General features: G+C 38.4%; 1 protein-coding gene across 1 annotated transcript in view; it reads right to left on the bottom strand.

Moving 5' to 3' along the window:
- Positions 1 to 2622: 2622 nt before the first annotated feature.
- Positions 2623 to 20689, bottom strand: part of DHX15 (DEAH-box helicase 15) — a 45366-nt gene continuing 27299 nt past the window's right edge. The window contains exons 8-14 of the mRNA XM_059471357.1: positions 18880 to 19029; positions 18615 to 18723; positions 17317 to 17508; positions 14149 to 14271; positions 11797 to 11987; positions 4388 to 4557; positions 2623 to 3188 (exon numbers count right to left, since the gene is read on the bottom strand). Coding sequence (XP_059327340.1) covers positions 3071 to 3188; positions 4388 to 4557; positions 11797 to 11987; positions 14149 to 14271; positions 17317 to 17508; positions 18615 to 18723; positions 18880 to 19029 — 1053 coding nt within the window. The 3' untranslated portion in view covers positions 2623 to 3070. The remainder of the gene's footprint in view (positions 3189 to 4387; positions 4558 to 11796; positions 11988 to 14148; positions 14272 to 17316; positions 17509 to 18614; positions 18724 to 18879; positions 19030 to 20689) is intronic.

Genomic DNA, 20689 nt, shown 5'->3' with positions numbered 1-20689 from the left:
CTTAGACATCTGGCTCCCCTCCCACTGCTATATGGCTCTAAAATTACATCAAAGTGAGATTTGCAGTAACTCTAAGATTTCCACAGTGATTTAAGTGAGTCTCTGTTTCTGCCCTGAACCCCTGAATGGCCTCAGCTGAGATCAGTACTGGGCAGAGAACAGACTGCACAAAGCCACTCCAACCCTGGGGCTGTTCTCCACTACTCAATTCTTAGCAAAAGACTCCATACACAGCACACAGTCCCCTGTAAGAAAATACTTTAGCCCTAAACTCAAGTATTGCAAGTGCTTTATGAGTTCTTCAATACAGGGGTGTGTTTTTCAGGAATACACAAGTATCAAATGCAATAGGTTCCCCAGGTGCCAAGGCTTCCATGTCTTGCTGAAGCACTATCCCCCAGATTCCATCAGCATCCCAGCAGGAAAGCTGCCTCCCGTTGCTTGCAGGAGGGGTGGGGGCACCCGGCCTGCTCTGTCCCCAGTGACAGCTGGGACACCACCAGCCTTCCAATTAAGCCCAGGTGTCACCAGCTTAATTGGAAGGTGGCAGGGTTGCAGAGCTGTCAGAGGACGTGAGTTTGGCCAGTAGTATTTGCATTCCTAGCAGCACAGTGAGAGCCCAGGTCAGCTGTCACAGCCCAAGCTGAGCTTGTGGGTATGACAATTTAAGGAAAAAGAAAATCACCAAAAACAAGCCAAAGTCTTTCCTGTGTCAAGTTCCACTCACAGCCATAGCCATCTGCTCCCCCATCCCCAAGGACCTAAGCTAGAGCAGGTGATGCCAGCTGGTTCTGGGGTCCCTGAGGCGTTTCAAGCAGAGAACTGTCTGTGGCCCTTGCCAGACCTAGGCAGTGTCATGCAGAAGGTGGTTCTACACCGTCAGCTGAAGGCTGCACACAAACACTAGAGCAACTCTTACCTGGGGAGCAGCCAGTTTTCAGCACTGCACAAAGCAGCCCCCTCTGCTCACCACACCGAGGATAAGCAAGTCACCAGGCAGCCCCACATATCCAGCCCAAGTCATCCTACTAGAGCAGCAATTTGCAAAACCAACATTTGCATGTTCAGGAATATTAGTTTGAAAAGCTGCTTAAGGAGTTCAGAATCCCTGTTTAAATTAAAACCTCTTCTAACTGCAGTCAGAAAACACAACCCAATTTGAAAATTTATGTAGAGTGAAGCTCTTTCCTTCCTTCCTACTGAAAATGGTTTGGTATGGTAACAAAGTCCAGACTAATCTAACATTTCCTCTCACTTAGCAAACCCAAGAAAGACTTCTAAGTCCCACCGCATATTATAAATCCACTCAAATTTTAATCTTCTGACATCTTTATCTTCACTATTACTATTTTAGGTCCTAGCAAAGTTTTCAAAACTTCCTACCATCATATAAATGGCAATTAAAAAAAAAGTTGTGACTGGAAGAAAATCCTCCAAGTATTCAAAGTAATTTTATAGCCCACTGCTGATTTAAATAGGACAGGATACCCCAAACATCAGTGCTTAAAATTAGTCTGAGGTTAGTTATCAGCTCTGCAAATGTAACCTATTTTTGCTTCAGCCTTACAGAGGCACAGCTCTCTCCCCTAAGGGAACCAGTTTCAGCAAGAGCTGATCCAGCTGCTCTTTGCCAGAAGGACCAAAGCTCAGTGTATTCCATGGGGAGGGAAAAACAGAAATCTGATCAAATACATTAAACCACAGAATGGCTTGGGTTCAACCAGACCTTAAAGATCATCTAGCTCCAACCCTCCTGCCATGGGCAAGGACACCTTCCACTAGACCAGGCTGCTCAAAGCCCCATCCCACTTGACCTGGAACACTCTAGGGACTGAGCACCCACAACTTCCCTGGACAATCTGTTGCAATGCCTCACCACCTTCAAAGTGACCAATTTCTTCCTTATGTCCAATCTCAATCTGAGATTCAAACAGAGTAAAATTCTTGCCCTTGCCCTGTCACTGGTAAAAAGTTTTTACCACAGGCCCTCGTAAAAATCCTCACTCATTCTTCTAAAACCTCCGGAGGTATTTTAAAGGTCACAATAAGGTCCCCTCCTCCTTTTCTCCATGCTGAACAACACCAACTTTCCCAGCCTGTCCTCCTAAGAGAGGTGCTCCAGCCCTGTGATCAAATTTTACTATAAATTCCTCATGGGATTATGCTGTCAAATCATATTTCACCAAAAATCACTACAAAATTACAATGGTGCAGTGTGATTTGATCTACAGTGTCACTTATGCTATTGCTTGTGTTGATCCTAAACAGTACCTGAACACTGCCCAGCAGAGCAATTTCTACCTGGCCACACACACTTCACTTTATAGGACACGCTACTACAGTTCTGTCTGAGAAATATTTAGGGCTATGTTGGAAGAAAGCATTCTCCTAACACATCTGCATGCATTCTGAGTTTTCTTAAATAATTTTAACAAGTTTGCAAGGGATGAACATTGTATGCATCATATTATATCATCATTGTGCTGCTTAAACATCTGTACTTTTAGTATTAAAACATTAAACTACTGCCATGTCAATCAAACAGCAGTTTAATGGGAGACTAAATGGGCTTCTCATATTACAATCAAAACAATAGAAATACTGACATACTGTGGCACAAAATTAGTATAAATAGACTTTATTGAAGTCAGTACCCTTGTACTGAAGCCAAAGATTGTGTCTACAGAAGCACAAGTTGTAACATTTCACAACTTCTAAAAGGAATGTCAACAATTACAACGATCATGCATACCATGGTCGATAATCACATTTTTAGAAGCATTTTCAACCATTTCTAAAGAAATGCTTATAACATTGTTATATATAGAACTACTTTCAATAAACTGCAAAACATTGATTAGCTTTTCCAGTATGAGCTACAGTGTCAACACAAAAGGGAGGCATAAATGTTTAATTTATGAAATCAGAATGGAATATTTACTGTAAAGAAAAATTAAAAAGCTTTCAAATAAAGGCCATTATTGAACCAAAGTGAAGAGCACAACTTGAACTTTGAATCCTTTCATCTCTTAAAGCTGTCCTCTGAATAACTTCAGTTCAAAGCATAAATTCAGTACTGTGAGTATTCCTTGGACTGAAGTTTGGCAATGATGCGATCCAACTGTCTCTTTGCTTCGCACTGTGGAAAATTGCTCATGTCATAATATTGAGGGGCAATTTTCACCAGCCTGTCAAAAAAGGAGAAGCTTGTTACTAATACTCAAACTTTAAAATGCATTTTACAGAAATTTTACAACTGTAAAGGAAGGACACAAAAGTTATCCATTGTTTTCAGCTTATTCTGCAATTCTAAGACTAACTGAAATGTACACAGATGCACACATTTAAAATGGCAGTGCCATCCTGAGCAAGTGTCCAAGTTGAAAGCAAAATGCACACGAGTCTCACGAGATGCTCCTGTCTGGCCATGTGCCCCTTACAGACTCCTGCTGCTGCTTCAGTACCTGCCATGGCAACACACACAGCCAGAGCCTCTGCTTAATGTCAGTCCCTGAGCCACAGAAGTGTACACAAACAACCACCTGTGTCAGAGTACAGCTCTGCCTCAGCTGTTTTAAACTTACAAGTACAACCAAGGCCATAGGATCCTGCTTTAGGTCAGTGTTTGTTGAACCAAGATTTCTAAGCAGGGATTCAAACACATTTTCCATTAAGATACTACTAGACAATATATATGTTGTGTTTTCCAGCTTATGAATCTTTAAACTCTTCCTGCACAACAGTAAAATTACAGCAACTGAAGAACTTCCTGTGTCCCCAGAGCTTACTACAACCTGGTAAATAAAGTACAACCTTAAAGACAGGCAAGATGCTTCAGATCTCTGCTTGTGTGCAGAGATTCAGGCTTCTGACTTGATATATTTAGCTGATTAATAAGTATCATAACATGGGAAGCTGTATCACTATTATCACCTCTTTCCTTAGAATTTTAAGAAAGCATGAAATACTGTTCAGAGCCTTCTGAAAAAGTCAGACAGAAGAAGTCTTAGATCTTGAGAACAGAAGCACTGATACTGAGGTATCTCCTAACTAACTCAGGTATGCAAGTGGGTGCTAGGACATACCCCCAAACCTCACAACTCCAAGCACCTCCAGGCTTACTGAAGTAACTAGTTTTAAGTCAAGCTGTACACAGAGTCCAGGCATCAGAGGCCTAACACAAAACCCACAAAAAGGCACAAGTACCCATAAAGAAAACCTTCAGTCATCTACAAGATCTCAGTCCATACCATTGCCATTCTTCAAACCATTTCTGTAAAACTAGCTTCAGGAAAAGTGAAAAGAATTACCTCAACTTAAAAAAAGGAAAAAAAGAACACCCCAAGAACTCTACAGTAATCATAATTGTTGCAATACTTTGGCTTACCATTCTGGCTTGATGTCTGTACATGTCCGGATGTAATTCTTCGTTGTAAGGACAAACTCATTATACAGCACCCATTCTGGTTTGTGATCAAGAACAGTGGAGGGATGCAACTGCACCACCTGGTTATCTTTCACTGTTAAGTAATGCCCTGTTCGCTCCAAATGTGCCACCTAAATAAAAAGACATTTTCCCATTAACACAGGCAATTTTTAAATGAAGCAATTTCAAGCTGCTTGTTAAGTGTTTTATACAAAACAAACAAACCCAACTTTGAAACCTCATCTAAACTTGGCACTTGACCACTTCAAGTATTCAAGGTTTTTTATAGACACAATCAAGATGCCAGATGTTTGTGCTATCTACCGTGGTACATGTATACTCTAATACACAATTCAAGCAACATACAAAAATAATTATCACCCAAAGAGAATAATCATTATTGCAACAGCAGCAATGCAAGCACAAAGGAAGGGAACACACACTGGACAGGTTTGCAACATCACACAAAGTCAGCTGTGCTCTACAACAGACATCTGCTTCAGGCATTTCATCTGCAGTAGCCACTGTAGGGCCAGTAAGCCACAACATTATCCTTTTATGAGAGAGGTCTCACTACAGCATGAGCTTCAGAGCTGGAAAATGTAGGTTCAGCAACACACCTGTGCTGTGACCTTGGTGAAAATCAATTAACCTCCCTCTGACTAAGCTTCTTGCTCTATGAAAGGGAATAATGCCTGCCTTGCCAAGATGCTCCGATACCCAGCTCATTAAGATTTGGTAAAGCAAACAGTTATCCTTTGAATGATATCCTCTGTACCAACAGCTAATCTAACAGAACAAGTAACTAAAATTAACTCTTTGATACCAGTAGCTGAAAATAACCTCCTCTCATTATGTATATACACACACACACACAGAGAGTAAAAAGATTAAAAAGGTTGGCAATGGCTGAAAGACGTCAAAAAAGACATTTATAATAAGATCATTAGCTGTTCTCCTTTAATATAGACTGTATACTTCCTTGGTTTCTTGAATTCCTAGGTATATTTCACCTTTTTTTTTTTTTTTGCCAAGTCAAGAGCAAATTCCACCTATTAGATTAAAACCCCAGGCCTTTTAAAACAATAGCTACCTAAAGTTTTAAGCCAGAATATCTCTTTACTAAGAAATTACTTACTTTGAGTTACTTTAAAAAGTTATGACATTAATATCCAGAACATGTTTTAGGAGTAGAACAAAATATTTCAATAATTTGCAAATTTTGTCACACAAGATTTGAGAGATAACAGTTTATTTCAAGTCTGGGAAACCAGAAGACATTCCTTTAAATGGAGATTAACAGCACACTGTCTGTAATGATTTAGGCCTAATTTTATTTAGCTCAATATAACATCTGTAACATTAAATAGCAGTAGAGGTGCAAACCAGACTAGACAGTCATGTGTCACAGGCCTAGCACAAATACAGCACACCTTGCTGTAGGATTACAATTTTTTTCAAAGGAAGTTTTGTTTAAAAATCAATTTCATTTTTCAGATCAGAAGTACACATGCATACAGAAGTATCTATTTTACCTGTTCTATTTCTTTCTAGAAAAGGACAGAACAATGCATTATTTAGGTTTTATTCTAGAAAAGCGTGCTGTTAAATTCAATACAATTTACCTTTAGTGCCTCAGTCTCACTCATATGTATTAAAACAGTGAAGTCTTACACTCTACCTTTCCCAAATACAATTTTCTTTTACATGTCATTTGTAATGCTAGAGTTATGTTTCTTATTGACTTTGCATAATTCTGAAGCATACTCAAAGAAAAATTAATGCTACAGAAATGTATCTCTTAATTAGCTCTTAATTTCCAGGGAAGGACAAGAATTAAAATAACCCCAAATTACAAAGAAAACGTTTCCTTAGACCATTGATATCTGGGACAAGGACCTTTAGGTGGTTATATATATATATATATACTATTGTGACTGGCATCAATCCTGAGGTAACAGTGAGCTGCACTATTTATCCTCTTTAGCTGTTTCTACAGAGTGTGCTTGCTGGCACACACCTTGGTAAAGAATTTCAGGGTCAGTGATGGAACTCTGTGGGGAAATACACAGTGAAGCTGTGGCTCCAGAGCAAGCCACAGTGATCTGCCAGCTGCTGCATTTTCCTGCTCATTCCTGGCCTGCACTGTTCCAGCACAGAAGACCGAGCCCATTCTTGCTTCCACTTTGTAAGTGGCCTGCCAGGTCACTGAGCTGAAAGAATGCAGAATGGGCTCAGGCAGGTACCAAGGCTGACATAAGAAAGCAAACAAGGACAAATGGGAGGCAGCTTCTATTTCTCCTCTGAAAGTCTGGCTTGCAAGCATCATCAGTGCCTGTAGGTACAGGGGTGGTTGGACCAAGTGTCCTCCAGAGGGCCTTTTCACCCCATTCTGTGATGTTTGTCAGAGTATAAAGAGCATGAGCTTCCACAGAAATCACAGGATCATAGAGAGTATGTCAAGGAAATGGGTTCATTTCTGATGAGTAGTGGTAGTAAGCAAGAGACTACAGAACATACCTGAACCCTGAGATCCCCACAGAATTAGGCTATTTGAACATGACTCTGAAAGAATGGCTAAGTGTCAAGCCAGCCCATGTATCTGCAACAGATTACTTTGCAGCCCCTGAAAAGCCCACAAGGCTGATGATTTAGAGACAATTATAATCTTTCTATGAACGTGACAAACCCAAATGGAAACAGTGGCACATGCCACGAGAGGAAAAAAAAGTTTCACTTCAAATTCTCAGCACAATTTTGTTAAGAATTACACATCCTCCTCTGAAATTTTAAGTATACTTGTGCTTATTTCTTAGCTATCATGTCATGGAATCTAGAGGGTGAAGTCAGGGGTCTTCAATCAAACACTAACACTAAATGCAAATGCACTTGGAAGGTCAAAAGCAGGAACAGTATCACAAGATCCAGCCCTTTCAGATTTAAGGTTACACATTGTGACTCAGTACTCTTGACAGACAGTTTAGAGAAAGGATTGGTCTTTGTTCTTTCTGATAAACCAATGCTAGCATGCACCAAAGGAACCCTGGCAGTTGCCTGGATTTCCAAAATTTCTGCTTGGAGCACACACAAGAGTGTTTCTGAATCTATTTAAAAAGTTTTACACCACTCTTCTGCATTCCTAAAGAGCAAAATGAATACTATTAAATGCACCACTGACCACCTTTGTGTCGTAAGTTTATTTTATTACCATTCTATTATTGTAGGAGCCTGATTATGTAAAGACTTCAAAATATACATAATTCCATACAAGAAATAAGCACCAAAGACTGAGTAGCATCAGGAATGAGATTTTAATTAGAAGGCAAATCATCTGCCATCTAACTTCCTGTACAGGATTGGTCGTTTATCCTCTGTAGTGACCATGATATATATAGCCTGTGTTTGACTGTCACATCTCCCAGGAAAGATCCCCAGCTTGATCTGTACACCTTTCTAGCCAAGAGGGCCAATGGCATCCTGGGGTGCATCAGGAAGAGCACTGCCTGCAGCAGGAGGGAGGTGATCCTGCCCCTCTACTCAGCCCTAGTGAAGCTCATCTGGAACAGTGCCCAGTTCTGGGCTCCTCAGTACCAGAGAGACATGGAGCTCCTGGAACAGGTCCACAGAAGGGCTATAAAGATGAAAGGACTGGAGCATCTCTGTTACAAGGAAAGGCTGAGGAAGCTGGGCCTGTTCAGCCTCGAGAAGAGGGACCCCATCAGTGTCTAATCAGTATCTGCAGAGAGGGTGGCAGGAGGAAGGAGCCAGGCTCTCTTCTGTGGTGCCAAGCAACAGGACAAAAAGAAACAAACAGAAATGAATTGAAGTTCCATGTGAACATGAAGAAGAACTTCTTTACTCTGCAGTAGCAGAGCACTGGAAGAGACTGCCCAGAGAGTTTGCAGCTTCTCTCATGGGAGATATTCCAGAACTTGCTTCCACCTTTAAATTCTGATTTAAACTATCAACTATCAGTTCTGTTCTTAGATTGAAAATACAATGATGAAAACCTAGGTTGCTTTTGACAACTGATAGAAAACAAAATCACTAAGAGGAAAATGACCCTTCCTGAAGTCATTTATTTGCCTTTTCCAAATCGTTGCCTTATCTTACTTTCTGTGGTGTAACTATTTTTTGCTTAGTTTTAACCACTGTGACTTCAGCTACTATTAACCCTTTAAAGGTTCTAAGCTTAGCTTTGAATGGGTATCAGAGATAAGCCTCCATTAAGGGGTTACCTATTCCTGTGACTTACTTTGATCCCCACCTAACAGTAAGCTAAAGTATTTATCCTATTTAGACTTTTCCATAAAGTATGCTTAGTTACTTAACAGAAGTAGGAGAAATAATCTATACATAGTTCTGTAAATTTATTACCAAATTACAAATATACTACACAGTACAACATGCCAATTCCTCTCCCTTTGTAAGACAGACTATGTCTGGTACAAAGTAATTGAGAAATCAGTGCTTCTCTTTTTGCAAAGACCACCCTTGCTGTATTTTACATATCCTTTGCATATTCTGATGTGTGATAAAGAAAGTTATTTTTAAAAGTTTTGCATTGTAAGAACTAGAAGAAATCTGAGACACAGCACAAATATTTTAAAAGACATTTAACTTGTCAATATCTATCTTTCCATAAGTTTTACTATACACAGAACTGTTGACAGTTTTAAATTATTTTACTATTCACTTTGCTTGTCTATGGTAGATTTACTGGAATTCAAATTTGCATTTAAATATGAAGGGTAAAGAGATGATTCATCACCAGCAGGAATTCCACATTTATCTGTCTCTGACACACAACTGAAGGCAGGTATACAGTTCTTGGTACTGATTACATAACCAGTACAATTACAATAGTCAGTACAAGCCCATACTGTCTGACATAAACTACATACCTTGATTAGTACAGAAAATTCTACAGTGAATTTTTATGACTGGTTTTAGGACAGTAGGCAATTACCAAAGTCTAAACCATGCAGCAAATGAGAAGTATTTCAAGACAATGGTTACTACTGCTTTTTCCACTTCACACGGCCTTTTTAAATTTAGAAAGTTTGAAGATCAACTTCTGCCATGTGTTGTCCACACACCTCAGTACTTTACATGCAGAAGCTATCTACAGTACATGCACACATTTCACAAGTGCCCACACCTGGAATTCCACACATGTTCTCTACTAAGAGGACAAAGGATGATGTATGCATTTCATTACTAAGGTTTTCTGAACAAGAGCCCCCAAATGCTACAGCCTGAATATTAGCTTAGAGAGGGTGTAATGTGTATACAGACTACAACTGTAAGTACTTCAGCTGCTGGTAAATAACATCTGAGTTTTAAAAATTTTTCTACTGAAGGTTTCTTAAAGCAACATGGAATTCACCATAAAAAGTTCAGAGTCAAGGTCAAATACATACCACACTATCATGAAGGTTTAAAGAGCTGAAGAAACTCAAACTAAAATAGACCAACACTTTGAAGCAGAAGAGCAACAGCTGAAATGGCTTCCACTCCAAATAGCTCCAACAGGTCAGCTCTACCTATATCCTGATACACCCCAAAAATTCTCCTAGGCATTTTGTGTGAGGGAGGCAGTAAAGAACCTACCGACCATGGAAGCCCAAGCAGACTTCTTTAATTTTCATCTGCTTTAATTTTCATCTGCATGAGTCTACTTACTACTGTATTCACAGCAAAAATACTAAGTCAGATCGTTAAATCCTACAACACAAGAGACCAAAAATCTACTTGCACCAACACTGGGGCAGCTCCCCATGCACGGGAATAGGTGTTTTCTAATAGGAAAACACCAATTAGAGGACATTTTGCTCCAAGTAACATAAAACAAACAGAGAGCACACCAACTTCCAAGTACATGGCCCCTCCACAGGTCCAACTAAGTGAAAGAAGGCAAGGGGTATAGTGCCAAACCGAAGTGCAGCTGTGACACTCAGACCTGCCTGGGGCCCAAAATGGAATGCTGGGCAGAACTGTTCTTTGTCTTTCAAAACATTTACAGAAGTAAAGGTGTAGGTGGGAATGTATTCTGAAGCATTTGCCAAGAAATATGCAGAAAACATGTCCCAAATTCAAAGACTGAACACAGTTACAGTCTACTTGCCTGAAAGGTTACAACAAGTAAGGCTTTAGAACCATTTAATTATTTAAAAGCAGCCAACAGCCTTAATCTCACACTTGCATTACAGTGAAATGCAGCTGCTGACATTGATATTTCTGTATTCTGAAAATCCAGAAGACGTTTTTGCTGCAGACTGGCTGGCTGAGCTCTGGAGACAACACTTGGCAGGGGCAGTTTAAGGAAGGGGTGCCCAAGTCTGTGCCCCAGCTGGGTGTGTGAGTGCAGTGCTTGTCAGGCCCACGCCATCCTCACCTGCACGGCACTGACCAGCTGGCAGTGTTTGTGTTTGAACACCACCAGAGTGCAGTCCAAGGGAAAAATCAGGAAATGTAATGGGCACTGGTCAGCCTCCTAAAGATAACAAGATTGTACTCTCCAGAAGTGAGGTTTTAGGCTCTAGCAGAGATGCTGCAGAGACGTGTCCAATGCTTTTTTGCTATGAAAAGCATTATCACAACAGTGCAAAAACAATGAACATGGAGATTCACAGTTTGTATCAGCAAGAGCCAGCAAAGAGACTCTAGCAATTTCAAGGATGAATGTTGAAGAGAAAAAACACAGCAGGATGGGACTAAGGGGGGGAAAAAACAAAAAAACCAAACCAAACCAAACAAAAAAATAGACAAAAACCCAAGCAGTCTGCATTCTAGCTTGGGGCACTGCTTAACCTGAAATGCAAAGCATGCAGGTGGCAGCAGTGGAGACTGGCTTTCACAGCATCCTGGCTCAAACTGGCAAATGCATTTCAAACAGTATACATCTTGAGATTACAGAAGGGCTCCAGTATCTGACTCATGTAATTGAAAATTGAAATATAAATATGGAAAAATATACAAATGAAAATACTGTCTTTCTGTAAGTATCATGTTTTTTTCATATTTACATATCTCTATACTTCCCCTTTTGGTATCAGATTACAAATAACTTTAGAACTACATATTCTGCAGTTACTTTGAAATGTTTTATGTAGTTACTTCATGAATGCTCATAGCAGAAAGGAGATTTTGATACACTGGTAAGACTGCCTTCAATTTTTCTTTCATTTGACTAAAGAACGTGCTACTTGAGTCATCACCTAGCAACTTGACAAAGACTACATGGTACTATAGTCAGCCACATGTAATTTAAGTAACATTTATTAAGCTTTAGCAAACTATAACAAAAATACTAACATTATGAACCACATAAACACTGAACTACTTTCTCTATGAGAATTCACACATACCTGCATGAAATACCCAGTAACTAATGCCTTTCTTATGTTGATGTAATAGTCTCGACTGGTAAAATCTGTGCTTCTACGAGGCAAATTAAATCTATCCATGATTCGTGACAGCTGCTGGCGTACATTGTCTGCAGACATCAGGGACCTGTAGTTAATGAAGTTGTCGTAACACCACTGAACCGACTCATGATCTGCAACATCAGAAAACATGAATCAAAACTAGAACAAGTAAATGAAATAGCAACTAACCAATTCATCAGTCAGATGAACCAGAAAAAAATATCCATAAACTTTTATAAATGGTAACAGCTCTTGGTTTATTCAGTTGATTTCCTGCACTAGGTAACTTGCCAAAACTTTTCTATCCAGGAAGCACGTGGTCAGGACAGAAGAAAAGCAGGGGTTTTCCCCTCCTCACCAATATAACAAACACAATCACTGCTGTTTTACTGAAATACCATACCATTAAATATTGGACACTTCAAAAATCCCACCCTGCAACTAGAAAAACATCTTCCAAACTTGAAGTGTAAAATGTAACATGATGTCAGGAGCACTGCACAGCCTTTGACTGCAGCATGCAATGAACAGACAAGATAACTGTACATAACTACGCTGTATCTGAGAGATGAAACCCTACTAAACATTCAAGTAAAAGCTAAGATCTATACAGTCTGTTCTCAAAGTGTGACACACCTCACAGTAGTTTAAATAAATGTGACTGGTAAAATACAGCCACTGTAACTGAACTCTGTACTCCAGCTGTTCCTACTGCTGGTAGCTCTGAGAAATCTGATGGAACGGCAAGCCTCAGCCATTCTGTCAGTATCAATACCTGCATGTTTCACATCAAAAAAACCTAGTTCTCCCAAGCTACTCTCTGACTTTTCAAGTAATGCTCTTCTAATCTTTGTCAGTTTAATAATCCAACAAAGCCAGTTTTAAGAATTAAAACTTAAGGTAACTCTTGGAAAGAAGAGACTCTTCTTAATTTGCACTGAAAAGAATGAAGGTTATGGAAGTCGAGGTAAGTCCAAGTTCTTTCTTGCACTTTACCTTACAGAATATATTTTAAATGAAGTATGAATAAAGCTGTTGCACAGTTATGATTCTACTGTACAGTACCATAGCATACTACTTGCTGAGCCAACTGAACTATGCATCATGGATAACCCATAAATGTTTTATATTGTTCTATACTATTTGTATACAAACAGTAGAAGCATTTTGTCTTCTGATTCCAGAAGACCATTCACAATTTTACAAGATGATTCCTGAAATAGCTCCATCCCCTCAGTAACCTGAGTATTAAAGCAGTGGTTTCCAGAAACATGCACAAATTATCTGCCAGATATTCTGCATCCTATTAGTGAAAAAGCTAACAGGAAAAAAAAAGCAACACACGTTTTTATTTACAGATATTTCATAAAACTTTCTCAGCTATTGTTTGTATTGTAAACTGAATGTATTTGTTGACTTTGGCACTTATTTTAGATTGTCATATAATGACAGTGTTAGAAGGTTTCAATACAGAATTTCTACATCAAACCTGTAACAGAAAGGGACATTAAGCTGCATTTCTTTTAACTCAGGGTAAAAAGACTGCTTGCTTTTTGTTTGCTAACAGGAAAGTGTAACTGGAGCACCTAAGTCCACACGGCTGGCAGTTTATAGCCATCTTTTTATCTGCCACCAATATAAGTCACTTTAAAAAGTGGGTCACTTTCTCATTGTTGAAGAGAACTAGCTTCATCTCTTCATTCTTATCTTCTTTAAGCTGCTAAAATACACTTTGGCTATGTTGAAGAGGATCATATATTATCTCTAAATTCCATCCACAAAGATTACATAATTGAAACATAGGTATCATACAGTTCTATGTTACTTCTTGTTGATGCATCATGCCTTTGCCTCTCAATCTATTCCAAAGCCTTATTACAGACTTCCTAAACCACATTAAGAAATCAGAATTAAAAAGATTTTTTTTCTAAGGCCATATCCTTCTCCAAATTCACGTTTTTTTCTGCACTGCTCTCCCTGAAAAAAATCGCTAAGCAATTATGCCTATTTTTTATAATTCATGTTAAATAAACTTCCAATATTTCCTAATTACAGGAACATTTGCTTCCTTCTGTCCAAGGTTACCCAGCATTGATTTAAAAGCCTGGCTTGTTTGCATGCTCATCAGTTTATTACAAGATTGCTTGGGTAGTGTTTTGGTTTTGTTTGACCCCCAAAGGAAAGCAGCACTTAAATAACAAAAACCAAGCCCTTCAAGTGTCCTTGGAACCCAGAAATGGAAGTTGGCAGCACAAAGCATAAATAGTTTTACTAAAACAGACACAGACTTACTTTGCTTGAAAGCATGGTAGACATTCAGCAACGTCAAATGATCTCCATCTATGTGGGCAAACCTCATCTTGGCTTCATCTGCTGCTTTCTTTGCTTCCGTGGGGCGAACAAAACACTGTGGGACTAAACAAGGTTGGTATGGGCCCAACACAAACGCCCATATCGATGAGTCACGCATTCACAGATAGAGGAACAAGGCCTAGCTAGGTCAGTGCACAGAGCATAGGGCAGGGCAGGATGGCCTCCAACTGCATCTTGGACTGTTTACTACCTTGATTTGGTACATCAACACCTAACCACATCTGTAAGACAAGAGGGTTTCAAAGCTACAGAGTACCTGATTATTTAAATAGAATTATATGTATGCATCAAAATCTCTAGTCTGAAGGCCATCAAGGTTACCTACACAGACTGGAAGGCTAAACAAATCTTAGTTCAAATCCAGTGCTGATAGCTCTACCAGGAGCTAGTACCCCATGGAATTAAACACTTTAATTACAAATCTGCTTTTTCAGAAAGCCCCTGCAATGTAAATATTTCTGAAACTGTAGTGTACTAGCACAGTCTAAACCAACTTGAGGTTTGATTATGACAAGTCTGTTACTAGACAGAACACACCATTTAAGTCTCTTCCCACATGGTATTGCTATCAGCACTGGTATACAGAAACATGTGAATGAAGGTATTAATAAGTCTAAAGGCTGTGATGGTAGCGGTAGTGGTGGAAGGTTAAACCGTCCTTTGGCACTACTTCAAATAAAAAATATAGATCAAAAAATGCAACATGAACTTCATCATTATATTCTCTTACATACATCTGACTGTTCTCACTTCCATCCAAAAATCATATGTTACCATCTCTTTTCCAGCCACAAACTAGCAAAGACCATAAACAGTATTGCAGCCTACTTAATTCATGGTCTGTCAACATTCTAGTAAATTGTAAGATTGATATCAATCCACAAGATCTTGAAAGTAGTTATAAAGAGATCTGCTGGAGCAGGGAGCCAGGTCACCCACTGTGATTCCTTCCAACCTTACCCATTTTGTGATATACTTTATAGAGCTCCACACCAGAAAATAAATCAGTTTGGTTTTAAGTGTAATTTTTTAAGAGGTTAAATTTCAATAACATTTATGATTAAATACTAAAAATCTTTTATCGTTTTCCAGCTGCTTGGGACTACATTAGTTTTCTCATTAACTGAAGCCCTGCAATCACATGAGAACACCTCTGCATATGATATATCCCTCCCAAATGAGGGCTTTTTTATGCAGTGTTATGTAGTTTTTCTTTAGTCTTAGATTTGCATAGAAGCCCCAAAGCATGAGATATTGTGAGCTGGATACCAGAGATGCAACTTGAGTAAAAACATTTACACTGTAGCAGTGAATCATCGTAACAAATCAACAAAGACCAACGCATTAAAGAAAATGGAAATGCAGGCATGAAATAAACACCCTGTATAATGGGTCCTGCATTTGAAAAAAAGAGATAACATCAAGTGTATTTTATTTTCTAATTCATACTAATAAAAGCAAAATCCAGATTATTCTATCACTGTCTTAAATCAGTGTTTTGAAAAGTAATAGTACTTTCCATACTACAGCATGACACCATGGCTCTTATAAAATGTAGTATAATCATTTAATCTGCTCATTTTTAATGCTATTTTTGCTCTTTTCTGTCACCTAGTTTCCCATTCAGTCCAAACTAAATACATGGATTCCGATCAACAACCTGACAAACTTTATGTGCACTTAATGCACCAAAATACACTATTTATTATGCTGCTGGTTACAAGTGCTTACTTTGGGAAACAGCCCTCACAAAGATCAGGACTATGGGTTTTTTAAGAGCAATGTTTTGGTTATGACCCATACATTAACCAGCTTTAATCAATTTCTAATTTTTTTCCCCAAAACTCATTTATCATTATGTTAATTATGGTGTAAACCAAAGAAAATATCATGGCCTGGGGAAAGGTAAATTGGAAAAGCAGTAAGGCAAATCAATTGAAGGCCACAGACAAAAATACTAAACAAAAATACTTGTTCTACAGTAGATACTGGGGGGAGAAGGGGGAAGAGAAGAGAAAGACAGGCACCAACCTACCACCACCTCCGCAATTAATGCTACCATTTAATTAAAGAAAAATATTATGATTCTGCCCTGCCCATCTGCTCTGAGTCTGAACAATAATAACTCTGAAACAGACATTTTAACTTGTTCTTAAAAATGTTCATATAAATATACTGTAAAACTAAACTGAAGCAACAGATTTTACACTTAGTCAAAACTTTTTTTTTTCTCTACCCAAGTAAAGCATGTCAGCAGTCCACCTGCACTGTGGAGAGCCCGGTAAGTTATCACATCCCAAAGATTAAAGTGTTCTTATGAGTATGAGCACCCCCATTTTCATAACAGATTAAAACCTGCTGCTTGTCCCGTGACCTCCAGTCATAAAACAGAGTCACTTCTACACAATGGGGAAATTAAATACAAGGTTTGCTGGTAACATTTTCCTCTCATTTAGCTCTCTCAGCAAGCAGCTCTGCTCCGACACAGAGCTATTCATGTAACAGCAGCAAAGTACAACTGTAAACCTCAGTTAATTTTTATAAAGATACAGCTTCTTTCTAAGCTTCTTTTTTCCCTTTCAAAGTACTGACTGTTTTCCAGTTTTGCCATTTAGTAACCGAAAAATGTATCATGTACAAGCTTATGATTTAATAGAAATTATACTCCAACCCCTTTGGGAAGACTGTGACTTATCAAAGTGCAGAAGAATGCACAATACAAAAGAGATTTTACTGCCTGAAAAATTAGTGGTCGAGATGACATTTCTGGGCCTCACTATGAACCTAAATGGAAATTTCTCTTCACTAGCCTGGTTTCCCATCCCCAACCATTTATATATATATTTTTTTAACTGATATTAGGAGCAAACACTTAGATCATTTTATGCAGTAGTTTTCAACATTACTACTCACTAGTTTCAAGGTCTCTATATAAATCCATAATAACTGAACCCATATATGACGTTTCAAAAAGTAAATCTAATTTTATTAAAAATATATTTGTGTTATTTTTCTGATGTAGGAAAATTAAATTTTCCCCAAACTGACGATATGCAATTTGTTTAGCTTCTCTTTTCCTGCTATTACCTGACAACATGGCAGTAATAGATAGGACCTCATTAGAACAGTTGTAGTCACAGCTTGCAATAACCATTTTAGCCAGCTGTGGATCCAATGGAAATTCAGCCATCATGGATCCCAACTCAGTCAAGTCTCCATCATCATTTAAAGCAGCCAGATAATTTAAAAGCTCTAAGGCTCTCATCAGAGTTTCAGGAGCTGAAAGAAAAAAAAAAATATGTAAATTCACATATTACCCAAACGCTCTGAATCAGCAAAAACCAAGGAAGCACAGACTGTTACTAGGTATCCTTTTTTTTTTTCTGGTTCTCCATTCACTGGCGTCCAAATGCAAAACTGTTGCCAAATCCAGCAATACACGCCCAAACATGAATGAATGGGGGCGGCAGGGAGGGAACACTTAGAAAAGCTTTAAAATTAATCACAAGCTTTGAATGTTTGAAGATTACTGCTCTTCAAAATTCAAAAAACAGTGGCATTGTGAAATATTCAGTACCAGTAATACCACTTCTTCCTGCAGATACTTCTTCCCTTGTTCCATACTAAATAAATCAATAGTCCCAAAATTTCGGCCATTAACCCTAGATACCTACAGCCTTTCAGAAAGCCACTAAGAATGTTCTCTTTATCTCGCACTCCTCACATAGCCAGTAGTAACCCACAAAGAAAAATAAAATGAAATCTAAAAGTCTTTCTGCTAAGCTGTCATGCATGTTACACAGAACAAAGACTTTAACTGTTCTGTAGAACTATTTTAAAACTTACATATTAGGTCAGATTTTTATTTAAGGGGAAAAAATACTAATTCACCTATTTATATATGACTGATTTACTTTTATGATTAGTAATATCACCCACTTATTTCTGAAGCATATATGAACACTTAAAACTTAGAAGAAAGACGCATAAAAACTAGTTAGAACCAAATCATGTATTATTCAGCTTTAAAAACACCAGCCCATTTTATTTACAAACAGTTGTTACCTGATTGCACAATTGGAATGTGCAATCAAGGTGATAAATAAAAACCTTAAATAACAGACTTTGTAATGCCAAGAATTTGCTCTTATTCTCTGAAGGCAAGGGGCTTTCAGTAGCTTCCTTGGTCCCACTAAAACCTCTTACACAGAAAGAAAAAGCTTGCTTGGATATGACACAGAGCACTAAATTTCAGGATAAACAAAAGACAATTCCTTAGACATTACAATTTAAAAAAACAAAAAAACAATGAGAGAATTTATTCCATGTTGTCATTATATAAAGTAGTCACAGAAATAAAAGATTGTAAAGATGGAAAGAGATACCTGGAGGATCCATAAAATCAAAGTGCACCAAATCATCTATACCAAGCTTCTTGAGCTGTAATACTACAGATCCTAAGTTAGACCTCAAAATTTCAGGGTATGTGTTGTCCTGGGGGGGTGAGGGGGAAAAAAAAAAGAAAATTTGTAACACTTCTTCAGACACTTTCTACTACATAAGTATTCAAATTCTCGTTTTGTTTAATACCACAACACTCAAAAACCTTATAGACGTTCTTATAAACACCATGTAAAAAGCACATCTTACCTGCATTTCAGTTTTGTAGGCTTTCTCTGTATAAAGCCTGAAGCACTTGCCTGGCCGAGTACGACCAGCACGGCCAGCTCGCTGCTGGGCAGACGCTTTACTGATGGCAGTCACCAGCAGAGACTCCACTCTGATCCGAGGATTGTACACCTATTTCAAAGTGGAGGCAGAGCAGGATGGAATGTTAAAGAATAAACAATGTTCATGGATAGGACAACTACCCAAACTGCTTTAAACTTATTTTTAAACACAGCTTCTGCACAAGTTGTATGTATCTGAAAACGAAAAAAAAAAACTGGCTACAAAAGACTCTGGAGAGCTTCAGATACAACTGCCTAGAGAACAGCATTTTTTATTCATCTGTTAACAGCAACTCCTACCAGGCTCCCTATCCTTAAATGTATTTTTAGATAGGATTTTCATGGCAAATGGAATGTGTCCAATTTGTTCTACATAGTGCCAAGCACTCGTGGTGCTTAAAAAATCCCATAAAAATGTTGTCTTGATATAACTACTGATGTCTTAAGTTTTAGCTTTCATATTTTTCAGATTCTGTACTGCCTTAGAGTGTAACTCTGAACTTCATATAAAGAGTTAGCAAGTTCTCTTCACAGGTCAGTCTGACAAAACAATCCTTTTCCAGCCTGAGAACCAAGGACACCATTACACATTACAGCTTCGGGCCCCAAAAGCGTCAACAACAGCGAATTTGGGAGGATGGGACTTCATAACCTGAATTGGACAATTAACCCCAATATGTAAATCAACCAAAACTTATACAAGTGTGAAAACTCAGACCAGGCATCCATCTTGGGTATCCTTTGCAGGCTTTTTAATAAATCCCTACTTTATTCCTTTAACTCTGCCTAGCCTCTGTTCTAGGTAGCCTCTCAAGGCTACAAGATTGAATAATCATATTCAAGATCAGAAAAAGCTAACATTAAGGTTTCATGCAACTGTAAAGATCAGACTGATGACAAAACTGTATTTCAAGGGTACATGTAGACTATGACAATACAAAATATCTGCTGGTATTTACTGTAAAACTTCCACTGCAGCTGTATCTAAACAGCAGCACTGCCAACTCAATAGGGCTCGGGAAAGGAATACATTGAAAACAAAGGCAGTAGTCAAACAGCAGTGTCAGCTGAAGACATTTTCAGTCCATGTTTTAAGACCTTTCTGGTATGACTCACTATAAAATATGTACAGAAACCTTAGTTCTTATACTGGAAGAATGCAAAAAGAACTATTTATGAAAAAAGTTCAGCCTTAATGGTGACTGGAATTTGTGCATAAAAATACACTGGCTGTACTCACGTTCTGCTGTGTGTCTGTCTCATTTTGCAAAAGTTAAAAAGGCTGAAAATGTGTACTACTATTAAAGGAAAAGACTAAGAAACAAACTTATAAAGAGAGCTACATTTAGTGAAAAAACCAAATTAAGCCAGTGACAATCATATTTTATTTTATGTAGCTATTGAGTTGACTGTAGGAAAGCTACTTCAGTTCCTCTGAACACCCTATGATGTTCCAAGAACCACAATAAAAGCTTGATTACAATCTTCAGGGCTGCAACAGTACATGACAAATAGTGACATGAAACAGCAGGGATCATTTCTTCTCATTTTAGTGCTGGAGTTTTCTACAGTGACTTAAAAGAAGAGAAGGCTTCTAGAACCATTTTATTTACTTTCATACAATTTGTATTACTTGAACATCCTCAGGCACAGACTAACAGCACAAAACTGCCCTTCCTAAAGTATCTAGAAAAAACTATATTCCAGGTCAAAAACCAAATTCTCACATT

This window comes from Ammospiza nelsoni, chromosome 4, assembly GCF_027579445.1.
Source record: "Ammospiza nelsoni isolate bAmmNel1 chromosome 4, bAmmNel1.pri, whole genome shotgun sequence".
Taxonomy (NCBI): domain Eukaryota; kingdom Metazoa; phylum Chordata; class Aves; order Passeriformes; family Passerellidae; genus Ammospiza; species Ammospiza nelsoni.
Note: the sequence above shows the minus strand (reverse complement) of the source record. Positions and strands in the feature narration are given on the sequence as shown.